The following is a 21,668-nucleotide window of genomic DNA, read 5'->3' on the forward strand; positions in this document are numbered from 1 at the left end:
TGACCTCTTGCCACAATTCAATGTTAGTCACCCGAAACTCCTGAAAAAATCCAGTCATATCTGATAATGTCCAAATATTAATCATCTTTATGGTCATGCATTCTTTAAGCTAAAGCAATTACACAGAATAGTTACCGTGCTACCAAGGGAAATGTTTCAAATCTCTGTCCGTGTATATGATGCTGTTAATCAAGTGATGAAACAATGGACTGGTTTTATATTCATGAGCAGCAAGTTTCTGAGCCCTATTTGGCCCATCATGATTTAGCTTCTATCTGGTTTACCCACGTCACTGCAGGTGAGTGCTGGGACAGTTTCTACATGATCATTGGGTCCATTGTTCTTCATTATTGTACAAATGTCCACATGTTTTGCCTGTACTGGCTTTAGTGATTAACGCACATTAAACAGTAAAATGCCATTCCTATGTTATACGGTATTCTCTCCTTGCAATGATTACAATAACACTGATCATAATATTGCTAAATGCAGCAGGTAGATAATCTGAAAACCATTTTTCTGAAAGCAAATTGTGGTCCTCCTTACACTGTTTGAAACTCGAGAATGCAATCAATTGCTGAAGAACATTCCTACCATATATTACTATAGGGGCCCCACCGCCACAATAGCTGGTTTTGAAAAGGTGTAAGCACATACTTACTTAAAAATCAAAAATTAAATAACAATCGGAGTGGTTAGTGTGGGTTTTAAGCATGAGGTGTGTGTGTGTGTGTGTGTGTGTGTGTGTGTGGTTTGGAGAAGGGGTGGGGGGGAGATGGTGGTAAAGCAAGAAATATGCAAAATAAGCAAAAAGATTTACTCTTTAGTAGTCAGTACTCTCCTTTACTGAATGTATGATACAGCCACCCATCAGGGAGTGATCACACCAGGTAAGTGGACAAGCATAATATAAATATCTGTGGGGCTCTGTATTCTCATGAACCTGCTCCACCGGAGTCTAGATCACAATAAGTTGTGAGGCAACAGGTAAAATAACTCTCTTCTTATGAAGCTTAGTGAATAGAATCTGCCTGGGAATTACTAACACTGGTATTTCAAAACAAAATATGATTAACAAGTGCGAGTCAGTTTTGGGGCAATGGTGGGCAGTGAAGTTGAATTTGACAGATTTTGAAAGTCTTGCAATAGATAACGGAACTTTTGTGTGTGTGTGTGTGTGTGTGTGCCCACTCATGCATACATGTAACAAATAATAATTTTTACTTATGGCATTGAACAGCCACAATAAACACTAATAAATTAAAGATATAATGTAACTGGATAGATCAAAGAATCTAGTCACCAAGTGGCAGCAGGAACCACTGGCTCAGAAAGCTCGCAAATTTCCTAAAGCTTTATATGTTTGTGTTCTCCTGCCGCCGCTTTGTGAGTAGATTTTTCATCTATCCAGTTACATTTTATTTTCAAAAATTAACAAATTAAAGAACTTTTCCCATGGTTATTTTTTAAATTTATTTCCCCCACTCTCACCCACACCCCAGGATTAAAGAACTTCCAAGTGTTATATTTGTACACAGACTATGCATCCTGCCTCCGGGAAATACAGTGACTGTCTTGTCATATTTTAATTGTGTATTTCAGTTTCAGGCTCACTCACCTGAGTTACTACCAAGTCACCATCAAATGGTTTAAACGGCTCTGAGCACTATGGGGCTTAACATCTGAGGTCATCAGTCCCCTAGAACTTAGAACTACGAAAACCTAACTAACCTAAGGACATCACACACATCCATGCCCGTGGCAGGATTCGAACCTGTGACCGTAGCAGTCGCGCGGTTCCAGATTGAAGTGCCTAGAACCGCTTGGCCACAGTGGCCGGCAAGTCACCATCAGATGGTTTGAATACATTAAACAATAAATCATCAACTTTGACAAGTTACTACACAACATGTTTAAATCGTCTGATGACAACTTGACAATAAGTGTAAAATTGGCTATGATGCTACTTACATGACCAAAGGCTGAAATATATAATTATAGTAATAATAATAATAATAACAACAACAAAAAGAATGCAAAGAAAAATTGATTGAATTATTTGCTTAACGTCTTCCATTTTTGGGGACAATTCACCAATGATGATGATGATGATGATGATGATGATGATGATGATGATGATGATGATGATAATAATTGAGAGGAAAAAAAAGAAAAAACACAAATTTGTGATTAGAAATCTTCATTTTTCTTTTTTACAGGTATACTGTTTACCCACCACAATTAGTTCTAGCATTTTACTATTAACTTTGTTGCCCCATTCAATTCATCCTTTAACAAAACACTGGATTAAGCTTATATGTACATTTCATACGAGGGAAAAATTTATTTCTACTCTTTACTGAGATTTCCTCATATTTTTCATTGCATACTCTTTACTTAAGCTGCTCCTCTTGCTTTATGAAATCCCTTTTCTCCTTAAAACTATTCAACTGGTTCTGCTATTTCGGAATACAGGGTCTGACAAATTTTCCTATATTTACATTCAAATCATTCATTTCTCCATTCTAATTACCTATATTAATGATCTTCCTTTGGAATAAGGAGATAATGTTTATATGATCTTACAAAATACAACAAGCAATTTAATCTTATCCTTCATGTTTCTCATGAAAAAGTGGAATTTAAACTGTATACAGCGTTACTGAAACAGATGGACCCAGTTTAAATGATGTGTATTTAATGAAGTATACATTCTACATCTACATCTACATTTATACTCCGCAAGCCACCCAACGGTGTGTTTCGGAGGGCTCATTACGTGCCACTCTCATTACCTCCCTTTTCTGTTCCAGTCGTGTATGGTTCGCGGGAAGAACGACTGTCTGAAAGCCTCCATGAGTGCTCGAATCTCTCTAATTTTACATTTGTGATCTCCTTGGGAGGTATAAGTAGGGGGAAGCAATATATTCGATACCTCATCCAGAAACGCACCCTCACGAAACCTGGCGAGCAAGCTACACCGCAATGCAGAGCGCCTCTCTTGCAGAGTCTGCCACTTGAGTTTGCTAAACACCTCCGTAACGCTATCACGGTTACCAAATAACCCTGTGACGAAATGCGCCGCTCTGCTTTGTATCTTCTCTATCTCCTCCGTCAACCCGATCTGGTACGGATCCCACACTGATGAGCAATACTCAAGTATAGGTCGAACGAGTGTTTTGTAAGCCACCTCCTTTGTTGATGGACTACATTTTCTAAGGACTCTCCCAATGAATCTCAACCTGGTACCCGCCTTACCAACAATTAATTTTATATGATCATTCCACTTCAAATCGTTCCGCACGCATACTCCCAGATATTTTACAGAAGTAACTGCTACCAGTGTTTGTTCCGCTATCATATAATCATACAATAAAGGATCCTTCTTTCTATGTATTCGAAATACATTACATTTGTCTAGGTTAAGGGTCAGTTGCCACTCCCTGCACCAAGTGCCTATCTGCTGCAGATCTTCCTGCATTTTGCTACAATTTTCTAATGCTGCAACTTCTCTGTATACTACAGCATCATACGCGAAAAGCCGCATGGAACTTCCGACACTATCTACTAGGTCATTTATATATATTGTGAAAAGCAATGGTCCCATAACACTCCCCTGTGGCACGCCAGAGGTTACTTTAACGTCTGTAGACGTCTCTCCATTGATAACAACATGCTGTGTTCTGTTTGCTAAAACCTCTTCAATCCAGCCACACAGCTGGTCTGATATTCCGTAGGCTCTTACTTTGTTTATCTGGCGACAGTGCGGAACTGTATCGAACGCCTTCCGGAAGTCAAGGAAAATAGCATCTACCTGGGAGCCTGTATCTAATATTTTCTGGGTCTCATGAACAAATAAAGCAAGCTGGGTCTCACATGATCGCTGTTTCCGGAATCCATGTTGATTCCTACAGAGTAGATTCTGGGTTTCCAAAAATGACATGATACTCGAGCAAAAAATATGTTCTAAAATTCTACAACAGATCGACGTCAGAGATATAGGTCTATAGTTTTGCGCATCTGCTCGACGACCCTTCTTGAAGACTGGGACTACCTGTGCTCTTTTCCAATCATTTGGAACCTTCCGTTCGTCTAGAGACTTGCGGTACACAGCTGTTAGAAGGGGGGCAAGTTCATTCGCGTACTCTGTGTAGAATCGAATTGGTATCCCGTCAGGTCCAGTGGACGTTCCTCTGTTGAGTGATTCCAGTTGCTTTTCTATTCCTTGGACACTTATTTCGATGTCAGTCATTTTTTCGTTTGTGCGAGGATTTAGAGAAGGAACTGCAGTGCGGTCTTCCTCTGTGAAACGGCTTTGGAAAAAGGTGTTTAGTATTTCAGCTTCACGCGTGTCATCCTCTGTTTCAATGCCACCATCATCGCGGAATGTCTGGATATGCTGTTTCGAGCCACTTACTGATTTAACGTAAGACCAGAACTTCCTAGGATTTTCTGTCAAGTCGGTACATAGAATTTTACTTTCGAATTCACTGAACACTTCACGCATAGCCCTCCTTACGCTAACTTTGACATCATTTAGCTTCTGTTTGTCTGAGAGGTTTTGGCTGCGTTTAAACTTGGAGTGAGGCTCTCTTTGCTTTCGCAGTAGTTTCCTAACTTTGTTGTTGAACCACGGTGGGTTTTTCCCGTCCCTCACAGTTTTACTCGGCACGTACTTGTCTAAAATGCATTTTACGATTGCCTTAAACTTTTTCCACAAACACTCAGCATTTTCAGTGTCGGAACAGAAATTTTTGTTTTGATCTGTTAGGTAGTCTGAAATCTGCTTTCTATTACTCTTGCTAAACAGATAAACCTTCCTCCCTTTTTTAATATTCCTATTAACTTCCATATTCAGGGATGCTGCAACGGCCTTATGATCACTGATTCCCTGTTCTGCACTTACAGAGTCGAAAAGTTCGGGTCTGTTTGTTATCAGTAGGTCCAAGATGTTATCTCCACGAGTCGGTTCTCTGTTTAATTGCTCGAGGTAATTTTCGGATAGTGCACTCAGTATAATGTCACTCGATGCTCTGTCCCTATCACCCGTCCTAAACATCTGAGTGTCCCAGTCTATATCTGGTAAATTGAAATCTCCACCTAAGACTATAACATGCTGAGAAAATTTATGTGAAATGTATTCCAAATTTTCTCTCAGTTGTTCTGCCAACGGGTAGGTCCCATGGCAGATCATGACCGCTGTCTACACATTTTGCCACCAAGCTCTCTTGATCTCATGTCCTGAGAGCTTTTCTTGCAGGGTTCTGTTACAGGGCTGTTTACATCCCATCTCTACGACAACTCAGGCCAACATGCGGAACCATGTCATTGTACATAAACAATCTACATATCAATGAAAGGAGGAAATCCCTCCATTCTTTTTAATACAGGTCAATTTGTTTCCCCTTTACCAATCAGCAAACATCTAAGTGGTAGCCAAACTCGTCCCACATGTGGAAAAGCATGTCTTGTGTTATGGAGTCCACCACAGCAATGACATGGTTCCGTATGTTGGTCTGAGTTGTCGTAGAGATGGGATGTAAACAGCCCTGTAACAGAACCCTGCAAGAAAAGCTCTCACGAAATGAGATCAAGAGATCTCGGTGGCAAAAGGTGTGGACAGTGGTCATGATGTGCCTTGGGACCTACTCGTTGGCACAGAAGGGCTTGAAAAATTGTCTGACATCATGGTGCCAGTGGGACATAGCTCCATCCTTTTGGAAAATGAAGTCTTGTGAATGAAGCTGAGGCAAAAACCATTGTTCCAACATATCCAGGCATATTATTCCACTTACAGCACTTTCCACAAAATAGAATAAGCCATTAATGTTTGTCTGTGATAAGGCACAGATCACGTTTGGCTTTGCTGAGTTTCTCTTTATGCTGCAATGTTGTTCAGGGATTTTGCAGACCCCACATGCAAACATTGTATTATTCACCTTTCCACTTCATTACTAAAAATTAAGCACAATAGAGATGCATCATTCTCCATCATTTCCAGCATATCACCACAAAATGTAATAAGCTGTCCTTTGTCATTCTCAAGGAGAGCCCACACAAGCTGTAAGCAGTATGACTTGTACAGCAAAAGCCTTCTCAAAAGTCGCCATATGGTTGGCTGAGGTATTACTGGTTCCATATTAACTCTACTGTTTAATTTACGTTGACTATGAACAAAACTAGCTTATACTCATCTGATGTCTTCCTCTGATACACATGGTTGACCTGGACTTTTTCCTTTGCAAACACATCTAGTTTGTTGAAATTGCTTAATTCAATGGCTTATGCTTTTCCCAGTTGGTGGTTCAATGCCAAATGGAGATGGAAGGCCAGTTGCAATGTAACTGCCGACTCACTTCTTGCAGACTCAAGAATGCAAAAAATCTACTACATCATCGCCATCTTGCTCACAAGTGCCTATTAGTGTAAATACCCTAGCAGTTGCTTACACAACTGCCACCTCCCTAGTAGCTGTTTATGCAACTAGTGGTTAACAAAACAAAACTCTGGACCTTCCTCTTTCCTTCAGTATGTAAACTGTTCATTTCTCATTTATATTGTCATGAAACGCACATGAAGTAAACTTGCTACATCTTTTTGAATAACTGTGTATATTGTCTTCTGAATTTGTTTCGTGGTGCAATTGGAGATACCTTACACTGAAGTATACACACCTTTGCTGGGGAGTTTGTCTCCAAAATTAAACAGCAACTAAATCAATATTTAAGAGAAATCATTTCATACTTACAATCAAATGTTAGTACTGCAACTTTGGTTGGCATTTTAGTATCAGGTAAAACCTTTATTGGTTGAAATTCTATTTTTACTGCTTTAGAAGGCATTGTTGTAGCTATACTCTGAAAGTAGAAAAAATTGTTTACCACACTAGCATTGTTCTAAAATTAAAATAAGCATGATGAAAAATAATTAGGGCTCAAAACACTGAATGAATAAACTACGCCAGTAAGTACACTGACCTACATTACTACAATTACATAAAAACATCTTGTACTTACTTGCAATCGTATCAGCTTCCTTCCAGAATTGAAAAGATATAAAGGTATTCTCTTTGGTTTGTCTTTGCTTCCCCCAATGCCAAAATCAATAACATCATCAGGAGAATAAAGTCCTGCTTGTGGCATGACTTCTATATCTAGAGGCACCACTAACACATCCTCAGTTTGATTCACTTTTATCCTTAAGAAGTTAATGACATTTATTATAATAAAGTATGAGAAAGTGTAAATTTAAGACTGCTAGTTATTCAAATGTTACTACTTGACTATAGTGGGAGGACTCTTCTACATATCAAGACAAAAACTTTCGATACAGAATTTTGGAAGCTATGATAAATTACTAATTCTCTACAATTCCTTTAAATGCAATAAGTAAATGGAAAGACAGTAAAAAATGTGGACAGATATATCCAAAATTAAGCCTTGATTAAATGAAACAAACCTAACATATGCTGTATGATTTTTCTCTGCTCTTGCTACAAATCGAATTCTTATGACAGCTTTTGTGTGGTATGGCGGAATCTCCCATAAATGTTTTGGCCCCTCAAGTTCTCCAGATGGGAGTTCCAAATGGAAATCTCCACCACTGCTGTACACCTCTGTTATCTAGAAAAAAGCAAAAAAGGTTAATAAGTTTCCAAACTTTGAGTCAATAAAAAAAGTTAATGATGTAGGCTGTTTAAGCTGCAAATAATTTATGGTACATACATGAACACCATGCAGGCCCAATATTTGGCTGGAGAAAACGGAATGTTAAGAATGTACAAGTGGGGTGTAAAATAAAGCAAAGAGGTATACATCCTTAAAAATAATGGTACAAGAAATACAACTTTAGTTAATGATACACAATTGTAATGCAGACATTTTAATTATAGCTGAGAATTCATGAATCTAGAAGATTGTTACACAAGTACCCACAATCTCGATGCCAGAGCAAAGCCGTCTAACTGCCACGATACATATAACCACTCTACTAGTTACAACAGCTATTCTCATCAGTCAGGTTTAAAGCTAGTTCTTTACTAGGCAGGGTGGGGAAAGGGAAACCTTCCAGCATCACTCTCCCCATTTACCTTGTGCAACCATTCTCAATAGTCTCTTTCTGTTTCTAACATAGCTCAGCAGACACCATTCAAGACACAATCACTAGGTCTGTTGAACTGACTGGCACATATTCAATTTAACTGAAGCGACGCAAAATCTATTCACCAATTGGCCTCAGGAGAACACACATATAAAAAACGGTTTTACATACATAGTCAATGCTCCTTCTTCTGGCAGAAGGCTTTAAGAGGAAGGGAGAGGGGTGAAGGAAAAGGACTGGAGAGGTTTACGAAAAGGGGTAGAGTTCACTCCTTTTCCTTCCCCTTCAATCCTTCTGCCGGAAGAAGCAGTCAATTGCTCCAAAAGCTGGCATACACAAAACCTTTTTTTATATATGTGTTCTCCTGCTGCCGCTTGGTAAGTAGAATTTTTATCCATCCACTCACATTATACTGCCAAAAATTGACTTTCTTCATTGTTGTATTAGCACATATTCATACTTTCATGTCTCCTCTAGTGACAATGTTGTAATGCTTAGAGGAGTGTATAGCTTCATAAAGCCAATAGAGCTCCCACTGATATTGTGAACTAATTCAGTCGCGTGACTAAATATAATCACATTACAGTTCAAAGGAGGGGACACTCTTTATCACTTAATGTGAAAAGGCACATGACCAATAAAATTTCTTAACAAATTTGCTACTGATATCATTAAATTTTTCATGAAGCTTAACGCCTTTTGATCAGATACAGCATAGAACACAACCAGATCTTCATACCATTCTCAAAGACAGCATTATATGCTTTGCGTCACATCTAGCATCAATTATGCTGATTAACTAAACCATAAAGCTTTACCTCTGTTGGCATGCCATTCAGCAGGGAACAAGCATGGAATAATACGTGTAGGTCCATGCAGCCTGCATCATGCCAGTAGCACGAGCTGACAGAACACCTACGTAGTCCAGATCTATACATAAGTGCCATAATGCCAATTTTTGGTATAAATATTGTGAATACCACTAAAAACCAGTCACAAAATGCACCTAAGGACAGCTTATTACTTGCCAGCCGAAACATCATAGCAATATGTCAACATCATTGAGATTCAATTCCAAAACTTCACGGAACATCCAATATGGTGGAAAAATTTCATAGAATTTATGGACAATGGGAAGTATTCATCAAACTAGTAAATATGGCAGTGACAAAGATTATATTGTGCAACTAATCATCTCATTACTGTCAAAGACTTAACACCAAAAATGATACCAAGTTTTTCACAAATATTAAGTTTACTTAAATCAAGAAATGAAGCTAAATACTATAGGATTACAGGAGACCACTCACCATAAAGCAGAAGCATTGAGTTGTCAATAGGCACACACAGATGAAAGAAAACTTGTTAGCTTTAGGAGTTATCCTTTGACAAGCTACAGTAAAATAACACACACACACACACACACACACACACACACACACACACTCAACTATGCTCTCCTACATGGTGCCAGCTAGACCAACAGTGTCAATGCTATTTTTTGGCTGGTGGGTTGGTTATGGTGGGGGCAGTATCGGGTGTGGAGGATAGAGGGGGATTTGGAAGGGAGGTGGGAGGCAGGGACTGACTAGGAGTGCGTGGCTAGTGGCTCAGAGAGATGATGATGATGATGATGATGATGATGATGATGATGACGATGATTAGTTTGGTGGGCACTCAACTTCGCGGTCATCAGTGCCTGTACAAAGTCCTAATTTTTAGACAGTCCAATTTTTAACTCAATCCAACCTAGCAACTATCATGAATGATGATGATGATGATGAAATGATGAGGACAACACAAACACCCAGTCCCTGGGCAGAGAAAATCCCCAACCCAGCTGGGAATCAAAGCCTGGACCCCATGATCCAGAGGCAGCAACACTAGCCACTAGACCACGAGCTGCAGGCGGCTCAGAGGGAAGTGGACAGTTTGCCAGTTAGGAATGCAGGAGGGAGGGGTGGCAGGTATGTAGGCTGGCATGATTGTAGCAGCTAATGGCAAGCGGCACTTACTGAAGGCAATGTGAGGATGTTAAGTGGGAGGTGGTGACTGGATGAAGGAAGGAGAAACTGTTGGGTGGAGAAGGGGGGGGGGGTGGCAATGGGTTACCTGAGACTGAGGCTAGGATAATAATGGGAGCAGATGATGTGTTGTATGGATAGCACTCATCATCAGCCAGTTCGGAAAAGCTGGTGATGGAGGTTAGAGTACAGATGGCTCAGATTGTCAAGCAGCCATTGAAATTGAACATGTTGTGATCAGCTGCATGTTGTGCCATCAGGTGGTCAACTTTGTTCTTGACAACAGTTAGGTGGTGGTCATTCATCCTGTGGACAGCTGGTTTGTTGACGTACCAATGTAAAGGATTGCGCAGTTTGTGCAGCAGAGTTGATATACGACATAGCTGCTTTCACAGGTGGCCCGGCCTCTGATAGGGTAGGATAAGCCTGTGACAGGACTGGAGTAAGTGATGCTGGGTGGATGGATTGGGCAGGTCTTGCACCTTTGCCTGCCACAAGGATATGATTACTGTGTTATGAGGTTAGGAGTGGGAGTAGCATAGGGATGGACTAAAATGTTGTGTAGGTTGGTGGGCGATGGAACACCACTTTAGGAGGGGTGGGCAGAATCTTGGGTAGGATGTCCCTCATTTCAGAGAAGGATGAGAGATAATCAAAGCCCTGGCGAAGGATGTAGTTGATGCACCTTTGCAGCTGAATCTTGGGGGTAGTGGGAGGATTAGGGGTGTGCGTGTGTGTGTGTGTGTGTGTGTGTGTGTGTGTGTGTGTGTGTGTGTGTGAGGATATGGCACAGGGAAACTGTTTGTGGACTAGGTCTGTGTGTACTGCCTGTCTGTAGAGGGCTTTGTGAGGCCTTCAGCATACTGGGCAATGGGGTTCTCATTACTGCAGATATGGCATCCACAGGTGTCTGGGTTGTATGGGAGGGATCTTTTTGGTGTGAAATGGATGGCAGCTGCCAAAATGCAGGTACTCTTGGTGGTTAGTAAGTCTGATGCCATGTGGGTGTCTGCGGCTGTGCTGCAGATCTGTCTGTACACCTTCCTTTCAAAGGAGAAGTAGCTATGCATTAAGATGAAGTTGGTTAGGTGAATGAAGAATGAGGTAATGGGTTTGGAGTCTGAAGGACATTAGGAAAGGTAGTGTTCAACTGCTGTAAGTCCATGGGCATGAGGGATGTTGGTGTATAGAGAAGTGGCATCAACAGTGAGCAGTTGGGAACCAGGAGGTAAAGCGGTGATGATGGAGAGTCGATGAAGGAAGCGACTGGTATCTTTGATGTGGGAGGCTAGATTACAAGCAACTGGTTCAATGTGTCGGTGAAGGATGGCTGAAATCCTTTCAGTGGGGCCACAATAACCAGGATGTCCAGGATTGTTGGCTTGTGGATTTTGGTGAGCATGTAGAAAGTGGGTGTGCGGACTGTTGTTGGGGTGAGGTTTAAGATGGACTCAGATAAGAGGTTCTGGGAATGGCCTATGGATTTCAGTAGGGACTGGAGGTAAAGTTGGACTTCCAGCATGGAATCACTCTGGCTGAAATTGTAGGTGGAGGAGTCAAACAGTTGGTGGAGGTCTTCCAACATACATTCACTGTGACTCATAACAACAGTGGTTAACCCTTAGAGTGCAGGAAGGATGACCAGGTCTGATCTTTTTGCAGATTGTATATGGCTACCTTTTCTTCTATTGAAATGTTTGTGTTCTTAGGAAAGGGCCTGGGGAAGGATGATGAGTCAAAGTTGGAGGTAAGGAATTCCTGGAAGCTGTGGTTTGGTGGAAAGAGGGAAAGGGAGGGGGGGGGGGGGGGTCACAGTTAGATGGTGGTATGAACTGGGAGAAGCAAGGAGAAGGGTTTTCACTGTAGAGATCAGAAGGAGAGTAGATCTTTGACAGGCCCAACATGGTTAAATTTCAAAGTAGGACTGAAGGTTAGGTTTTTGGATGGGAATGAAGCTTCTGGGCAGCTGAGGTTTTTGAAGGATAGGTTAACAACAGTGTTTTGGGTTCGCTTGGGTTCTGGGTTTTGTGAAATGTTGGGAGGGAATTCTTTGAGAGAAGAGGTCAGTTAACTGTGAGAAGAATGAGTGTTGTTACCAGAAGAAAGCTGTCGACCATGTCCCTCTGAGCTGCTAGCTCCCCGCCCCCAGTACCTCTCTCTGCCTCTAACCTCGCTTCCCCTTTAGCCACCCAACCTGACACTACCTCCACTACAACCAGTCCACCACTCGGAAAATAGCAAAGGCACTGTTGGTCTAACCGGCACAGTGTAGGGGCACACCACACCTCACCTAACCCGAAACTACCCCCACTCCCTCCTCCTCCTCCTCCTCCTCCTCCTCACAACCAGTCCATCAGCAAAAAAAAAAACAACCTGTAATGGCACAGCTATGTGTGTGCGTGTGTGTAGGTGTATCGTGTTTGTGTATTTTATTTTACACTAGCTCATCAAAGCATAACTCCGAAAGCTAGCAAATTTCCTTTCTTTTGTGTGCACCTATTGACAACTCAATGCTTCGGCTTTTTGTTGACTGGTCTCCTTTAATCCCAAAGTGTTTCCATTCTACAAGACCTTTCCTACAACAAGATTGAAAACTATCTATCAATGATATATATGTGTGACTACAACACAATATAATGTAATTGGTGAATTACTGAATTTGGGTATTATATAAGCACCGAGCAAAAGTGATCTCTCTGGACTATTTACTAAATATGCATTCTTGTGCTTTGTCAGAAAATGACTGAACAAGGTGGGAGACAAAAGATTCAATTAACGGTGGTTGCTTCCACAGTACGGCCTATCTGAATCTACACAAGTCTGCATTTGTTTCTTTCACTGCATGTTGTTTGACTGTAGGCTGCATGTTATATAGACTGTTTTGGCCTTCTGGTGGAGTGCAAGAACACGTCAACAGTAAGCTGCTCATCCACTGCCATTAAGCTGATTAATTTTGATGAAACTCTTTGCTGCCTATGACACAGTTCAAAGTCAACAGTCACACCCTAATATGCTCTAACAAATAGTTATTTATTCCTACAATAAGTCTTACTTATTAGGGTTGGAACTTTAAAAGAGGCAACTATTTATTTACAGCTCGTACAAAATAGATACGTGTTTCGAAGTTTTACTGACCTTCAAAGTAGTCACCACCATTGTGTATAACCTGTTGCCAGTGATGTGGAAGTTGTAGGATACTCCTAGCAGTGCCAGTTGTGTTGACAGTTTGAGCAGCGCGGTCTATTGCCTGATGAATTTATAGCAGTTCTGAAGCGAATACTGCTAAGTGTTTCCTTCAGTTTGGAAATCGAGTTGAACTCACGAGGGCTTAAGTCGGGAGTGCAGTAGGTGGTATAGCACTTAGCAGCCCCATCAGTCAAACAAATCAGTAACATCACTTAACATTTCTGGGCTGAGATGCCGTGGTCCGTACATAAGACTCTCCCCTGACGTTTCGCCTTCGACTGCGGAAGGTATCCTCCAAGGACAATCAGCCCGGAAATGTTAAGTGATGACAACACCTGCCGTGAAAGCCTTCATTCTAAAATCAGTAACAGCTTGCACTGTACGTGCTTGAGCATTGTTCTGCAAAATGATGGTCAGGTCCTGCAGAAAGTGTCATCACTTCTGTCACTAAGCTGGTTGTAGGTTGTGTTCCAAAAATGAACAACATACAGACAGAAGTGATGACACTTTCTGCACAACCTGACCATCACTTTGCAGGACAATGCTCAAGCACGTACATTTCAAGCTGTTACTGATTTGTTTGACTGATGAGGCTGCTAAGTGCTATACCACATACTGCACTCCTCTGACTGAGGCCCTCCTGAGTTCAACTCGATTTCTAAACTGAAGGAAACACTTAACGGCATTCGCTTCAGAACTGCTACAAATTCATCAGGCAGTAGACCGTTCCGCTCAAACTGTCAGCACAACTGGCACGGCAAAGAGTATCCTACAACTTCCACATCACTGGCAACAGGTTATACACAATGCTGGTGACTACTCTGAAGGTCAATAAAACTTTGAAACACGTATCTATTTTGTACGAGCTGTAAATAAATATTGCCACTATTAAAGTTCCAACCACCCATATTTTCAGTACAGGTAGTATATCCAGCTGATACTGCAGTAAATAAAGACATCATGACAAGATTCATCACCACACCTTCACCTTCAGGCTCTGAAACTAAAGGGTGTCCACTAATTATCTTTACAGCTTAAGACTTTAATATTGCATATTAACTAATGGTTTTCAACATATGATAAGATGACTCAAAGTTTTTTTGTTTTTACCTTCCAGGTGGCACAATTTTACACAAAATTGAACTTGAAAACCTGATAAAATGTGGATGCTATAGGAGAAAGCTCAGTGTTTTACCTGGTTCATAAGGACGATGTCCAATAGCCAAGTGCAATGAAATTTTCGAACATGGTATGGAAGGCAAAAGTTTCGAACATGATATGGAATGCATCCACTGTCCCAAACAACTATTTGGGCTTAGTCTACATCATTTATGGAAACAGGTAGTGTTCTCCATAAAAAGGAGGCATGTTGCCATTCCATAAACCAATGTGACAAGGCACAGCAGGTGTTTGCAAGGAGTCCAACAAAATTGGTGAATACAGTAGCCAACAGTGCATAATGTCTTGCATAAGATGTTACGCTATTTCTTACAAGGTGCAGCTGCTTCAGGCATTAAAATCTACAAACAAACCTCAGCACGTACAGTTTACAGTAGATATTCTAGGCAAGACTGATGCAAACAATGACTTTTTGGAAAAGATTTGCTTCTCTGATAACATTTCATGTACTTGTATATCGAGTTCACAGCATCCTCGTGTTACATGTGAAATGGAAAGAGAGAGAGAGAGTTCCAATGCCAATGTTTGATGCTGACTGATGCACAATTGAACCATTGGTCCATTCTTTCTCATTGAGACTTCCATCACCTGTGGTGTTTACCTTGACGTGTTACAAGAGTTTACTGAGCCACAACTGGAACACCTGCAATCTGATGTCATATTCCAAGAGAATGGGGCACCCTCCACTGGTCCCTAAATGCCCGTCAATTTCTAGATGAAAGGTTTCCAGATAGGTGGACTGGACAAGATAGTATAATTTGATGGCCGCCACAATATCCTGACCTTAACACCACTAGATTTCTTCCTGTGGGGTTTTGAAAAGGATTTGGTGTACCACAGTGAAATTAGAGACCTACAGGAATTGAAGGCATACATTCGTAGTGAATGAACATATCACTGTGGAGATCTTGAATTGTACGTAGGGAGAAATGGAATTCCGACTAGACATTATCAATGCCACTATGGGTGCACACGTTGATGTGTATGAATGATGCTGAAAACTATTTGTTAATAACTAGTATAGTTTTAAAGGTATTAAAGTCTTAATTAGTAGTAAAGATATTTATGGACACACTATATTTTGTTTTAAAATACTATGATTCCAAGTCCTGTTGTACATGGTATTTTCAGCAATCTATTACCATAGCCAATAGTTTAGTTAAATATCTACAATGCCTGAGAAGGAAGAGTCTACATCACTTACACTTTCAGCTTGGGAAGATCATACAATCTAGGTGTCCTAGTAACTAGTAGCATAAAGTTATTGAGCACATTGTCATTGGGGCCCAAATAGTTCCAAATTACAAACCTGCCTTTTTCTTAAAAGTAAACGAACACAATTATACAGTTACACTTTTACAGTGCTGCACCCCAGTTGGGTTGGGAAACTGTCTTGAAAAGATTTGCTGTGTGGAACATGGAAGTAGTACAGAAATGCTATGTTGGGGGGAGGGGGTGGGGGGGGGGGAGAGAGAGGGAGAGAGAGGGAGAGAGAGAGAGAGAGAGAGAGAGAGAGAGAGAGAGAGAGAGATTTGAGGGCTAAAAGACAGAATGAAGAGGATGGTAATACAGCACAGCTGCATGAAATACATAGAAATAAGAGGCAACAGAAATTCAAGAGTATGGGATAAGGTGATGAAGTGAAAGAGGTGTGGGGAAAAGGGGTACAGTAAAGCAGGGGGGGGGGGAGGGGGGTTGCACAGAATAGTGTTAATACTGCTGAGGAAATGGTGTGCAAGATAGGTCTACATACCAAAAGTAATGGGCAGAGAGAGAGAAGCCAAGTTGACTGCGGATGAAAGGATGTGTTGTATTGCCTGCCTAAGAAATTTGGAGGAGCTCGTGTTAGGAGGAAGGATACTGACTGCACAGGTTCTAAATCAGACACAGAAATCAAAAATGTAGAGTTCAGTACCATGATCTGCCACATAATGGTGAAACCTATCCTTGGGAACAGTTGGCAGCAGTCATTCATATGTACGGGCACCCATTAAAAAGCCATGCAGTGGTTGATTTGGGGGATGGGAGCAAACAGCAAGGTCATCGATCGCATTGGATTAGAGAAGGACAGGGAAGGAAGTCGGCCGTGCCCTTTCAGAGAAATCATCCCGGCATTTGCTGAAGTGGTTTAGGGAAATCCCGGAAAACCTAAATCTGGATGCAGATTTGAACCGCTGTCCTTCCGAATGTAAATCCACTGTGCTAACCACTGTTCCAACTCGCTCAGTGGTTTTGAAGTTGTCAAGGAATTGTGGGTAAAGTGTACCACACAAATTTTGTTTTCTAGCAAGGATATAGTTTCCTATATGCACAATGAATGCTATGTTTTAAGTATGCAGGACACTGAATTAGGCAGTGCTCAATGAAAGTAAGGTCATGCATATGGGATATGATAGTGGGTGCGAATTTGGCAGCAAGAACCACAAGAAGGGAATACAGCTGCAACTGGGAAGAAAGCACACACCAAAGTTGGGCCACAGTAAAAGGAAAATGCAAATATACACATATGTTCATAGGCTCTGAAGAAAAATGTCGAGTTCACATGCTGGGTTCTATGCTAAAGTTCATGTTATAGGGATGGTAACAACATACTAATCCCAAAATAGTAAGGTGTGTTGGAAACAGGGTCAGACCGGCAAAAATTGCAGCATGTAGTGAACAGGAAAAGTCGTTGGGGAAGGGGGGTGAGGAGAGGGGACAGAATATAGGGCAATGCCCTCTTTGTAACATAGCCTACTATTTAGCTACTGGAGAAGAACCGAAATTAACATTTGGTTGGCTAGAACAGCTGTTGTAACTAGTAACATTTCTGCTATAAAGAAGTTAGTTAGGTGCATTACAACAGTTAGGATTTTTTACTCTCAACTTTGCTTCTAGGGCTAACATCTGAAAGACCAATTATGTGGTGAATTAATACAGCCCAACAATCTTGAGAATTTTATGTGAACAAGTCATTATGGAAAAAAATTCATGTATATTCATTGTTAATCAACAAATACCTATTGTGAGAACAAATACCTATTGTGAGACAATTTTTTGTACAATAAGCATACAGTACATCAAAAATTGTCTTAAATCTGCAAGGAATACAACATGAAACTTTTATATATATGACATACACTGAGGCGACAAAAGTCATGGGATACCTCCTAATATCATATCAGGCCAACCTTTGGCCCAGCATGGTTCAGCAACTCGACATAGCATGGACTCAACAAGTCCTTGGAGGTACCCCACATAAATCCTTGGGTAACAAGATATTGAATTTAACTGATGAAAGGAGAAAATATAAAAATGCAGTAAATGAAGCACACAAAAAGGAATACAAACGTCTCAAAAATGAGACTGACAGGAAGTGCAAAATGGCTAAGCAGGGATGGCTACAGGAGAAATGTAAGGATGTAGAGGCATATATCACTAGGGGGTAAGATAAATACTGCCTACAGGAAAAGTAAAGAGACCTTTGGAGAAAAGAGAACCACGTGTATGAATATCAAGAGCTCATGTGGAAAACCAGTACTAAGCAAAGAAGGGAAAATAGATAGGTGGAAGGAGTATATAGAGGGTCTATACAAGGGTGATGTACTTGAGAGCAATGTTATGGAGTTGGAAGAGGACATAGATGAAGATGCAATGGGAGGTATGATACTGCATGAAGAGTTTGGAAGAGCACTGAAAGACCTAAGTCGAAACAAGGACCCAGGAGTAGACAACATTCTGTTAGAACTACTGACAGCCTGGGAGAGGCAGCCATGACAGAACTCTACCATCTGGTGAGCAAGATGTATGAGACAGGCGAAATACTCTCAGACTTCAAGAAGAATATAATGATTCCAATCCCAAAGAAAGCAGTTGTTGACTGGAGTGAAAATTACCCAACTATCAGTTTGATGAGTCACAGCTGCAAAATACTAACACGAATTCTTTACAGAAGGAAAACTGGTAGAAGCCGACCTCGGCGAAAATCAGTTTGGATGGAAATGTTGGAACACGCCAGACAATACTGACCCTATGACTCATCTTAGAGAATAGATTGAGGAAAGGTAAGCCTATGTTTCTAGCATTTGTAGACTTAGAGAAAGCTTTTGACAATGTTGATTGGACTACTCTCTTTCATATTCTGAATGTGGCAGGGGTAAAATACAGGGAGCGAAAGGCTATTTACAATTTGTACAGAATCCAGATGGCAGTTATAAGAGTCGAGGGACATGAAAGGGAAGCAGTGGTTGGGAAGGGAGTGAGACAGGGTTGTAGCCTCTCCCCGATGTTATTCAGTCTGTATATTGAGCAAGCAGTAAAGGAAACAAAAGAAAAATTTGGAGTAGGAATTAAAATCCATGGAGAAGAAATAAAAACTTTAAGGTTCGCCAATGACATTGTAATTCTGTCAGACACAGCAAAGGACCTGGAAGAACAGTTGAACAGAATGGACAGTGTCTTGAAAGAAGGATATAAGATGAACATCAACAAAAGCAAATCGAGGATAATGGAATGTAGTCAAATTAAATCAGGTGATGCTGAGGGAATTAGGTTAGGAAATGAGACACGTAAAGTAGTAGATGAGTTTTGCTATTTGGGGAGCAAAATGACTGATGATGGTTGAAGTAAAGAGGATATCAAATGTAGATTGGCAATGCCAAGGAAAGCATTTCTGAAGAAGAAGAAGAGTAGTTTATTAACATCGTGTATGGATTTCTTAAGTGTCAGGAAGTCTTTTCTGAAAGTATTTGTACATAGCGTAGCAATGTATGGAAGTGAAACATGGACGATAAATAGTTTAGACAAGAAGAGAATAGAAGCTTTTGAAATGTGGTGCTACAGAAGAATGCTGAAGATTAGGTGGGTTGATCACGTAGCTAATGAGGAGGTACTGAATATAATTGCGGAGAAGAGAGATTTGTGGCACAACTTGACTAGAAGAAGGGATCAGTTGGTGGGACATGTTCTGTGGCATCAAGAGATCACCAATTTAGTATTGTAGGGCAGTGTGGTGGGTAAAAATCATAGAGGGACACCAAGAGATGAATATACTAAGCAGATTCAGAAGGATGTAGGTTGCAGTAGGTATTTGGAGATGAAGAAGCTTGCACAGGATAGAGTAGAATGGAGAGCTGCATCAAACCAGTCTCTGGACTGAAGGCCACACCACCAACAGCAAGCCTATGTATTCGTGTATGTCTAACAGTGCAGCTTATGATCTTAACAAATCAATGCCTTTCTGGTACTTTCAGTGTAGCTGATTTAATAGTCGAGCTTCACCCAGTAAAGGTCACAGAAAATCTGTATCTAATGTAACCAACCAAAAATAGGAATTGGCTTTGATTGTTCAGCTGAAATCATTATCTTAAATAAATTAATTAGAACTGCACTCTTTAAGTTTGAAGGTATTAGCTCATGGGGAATGGGAGGGGGGCAGTGGGGGGGAGGGGGGGGGGGCAGCTTGTTAGTATAAACACACAGACTCCTGCACACTCGTTGCTGACAACAATGCTACCTATGGTTAACTGGAAATTTTTTCTCCATGCAACATCTTCAGTTCTGCTCTGACCTTATTATCTGTTAATTTTTCTCCATCTATTATATACCAGCACATTATCACTCAGATAAAAGTAATTAAGTATGTATATCAATCACTGTGTCTACTTCCTCATGTCATGTTCTATAATACACTACATTTTGGCATTAGGCATAATATATTGTATGACAATATATTGTATGACATTATTTCTCTTTTATACACCATAGTTAGGTACAGGAAAATTTGAATCATACATTGAAGCATAAAATAATGTCAAGTCTATCAAGGGAAAATCTAGGATGGACTAATGACAATATGAAAAGGGTAGCGCTCTCTCTCTCTCTCTCTCTCTCTCTCTCTCTCTCTCTCTCTCTCACACACACACACACACACACACACACACACACAAACCCTTCTGCAATATTACATATTTTTATGCATTTTTATCCTCCACCATGGATCCTTGCTCCTTCCACATGCACCAATACAGAAAAGTTTCCTTATACTTAGCCACAATGCACACACATATACTGTTCCTGCATTGCCCTTTGCTCATGGAACCCCCACCCCCCACCCCAAAAAAAAAAAAAAAATCCATACCACCAAATTATCCAACCTTGCAGCCCCTCCTTCCACAATGACTGCCATCTGTTCAGATTCCACCAGTCCTTAACCCTCATCAACATAGTCCTACAAATTCATGTCAACCATGCCCAAACCTCCATACAGTACTCCCTCTCCATCTGTAAAATTCTCCTACAGTGCAATCCCAAATTCTGGGATCCCATCTCACACTTAGAAACTCTTGCCCTCCAGGAACTAGAGCAGCATGCCCAATGGCACCTCAAAAAACTCTCCAACCTGTTCACTTCCCACTTCCACCTTGGACTATCACTATCTATCACCTGTACAACAGCCTCCAACACTCACAGCTGACAAACACTGCCTCGCAAACCTACTAAATTTGCCCTGCTCTCACCACCATAACGAATTCAGAATCTAAACAGATCTGAAACACAGTTATGAACCTTTCCTCCAAAAGCCTTGACCCCACAGAAGTATCAATCCTTTTCAAAGGATTCAATCATGCAGGACTTGTTAAGGATCTTCTCTCTTTCTCCCAGTCCCTAAAGTGCAAATACATTTTTGCCACTGTGCCTACCAATCAGACATTCCTGTCGTAGGAACATCTGCAGCTGACGAGGGAACCTCCCCATCACACCCCCCTCAGATTTAATTATAAGTTGGCACAGTGGATAGGCCTTGAAAACTGAACACAGATCAATCGAGAAAACAGGAAGAAGTTGTGTGGAAGTATGAAAAAATAAGCAAAATATACAAACTGAGTAGTCCATGTGCAACATATGCAACATCAAGGAGAGGGTGAGCTAAGGAGTGCCGTGGTCCCGTGGTTAGCGTGAGCAGATGCGGAACGAGAGGTCCTTGGTTCAAGTCTTCCCTCGGGTGAAAAGTTTAATTTTTTATTTACAGTTTATGTCACAAACTCTTATGTTTTCATCACTTCTTTTGGGGGTGACTATCACATCCACAAGAAAACCTAAATCGGGCAAGGTAGAAGAATCTTTTAACCCATTCGCCAAGTGTACAAGTTAGGTGGGTCGACAACATATTCCTGTCATGTGATGTACATGCCGTCACCT

The 21,668-nt window shown here is 40.9% G+C and overlaps 1 protein-coding gene across 2 annotated transcripts in view; it reads right to left on the reverse strand.

Annotated features, from left to right (window-relative positions):
* LOC126199383 (transmembrane protein 131) overlaps positions 1 to 21,668 on the reverse strand; it is a 385,780-nt gene that overhangs the window by 234,871 nt on the left and 129,241 nt on the right. For both annotated transcript variants that reach the window (XM_049936301.1, XM_049936300.1), the window contains exons 8-10: positions 7,459 to 7,622; positions 7,017 to 7,197; positions 6,749 to 6,857 (exon numbers count right to left, since the gene is read on the reverse strand). In XM_049936301.1, coding sequence (XP_049792258.1) covers positions 6,749 to 6,857; positions 7,017 to 7,197; positions 7,459 to 7,622 — 454 coding nt within the window. The remainder of the gene's footprint in view (positions 1 to 6,748; positions 6,858 to 7,016; positions 7,198 to 7,458; positions 7,623 to 21,668) is intronic.

This window comes from Schistocerca nitens, chromosome 8 (assembly GCF_023898315.1).
Source record: "Schistocerca nitens isolate TAMUIC-IGC-003100 chromosome 8, iqSchNite1.1, whole genome shotgun sequence".
Taxonomy (NCBI): domain Eukaryota; kingdom Metazoa; phylum Arthropoda; class Insecta; order Orthoptera; family Acrididae; genus Schistocerca; species Schistocerca nitens.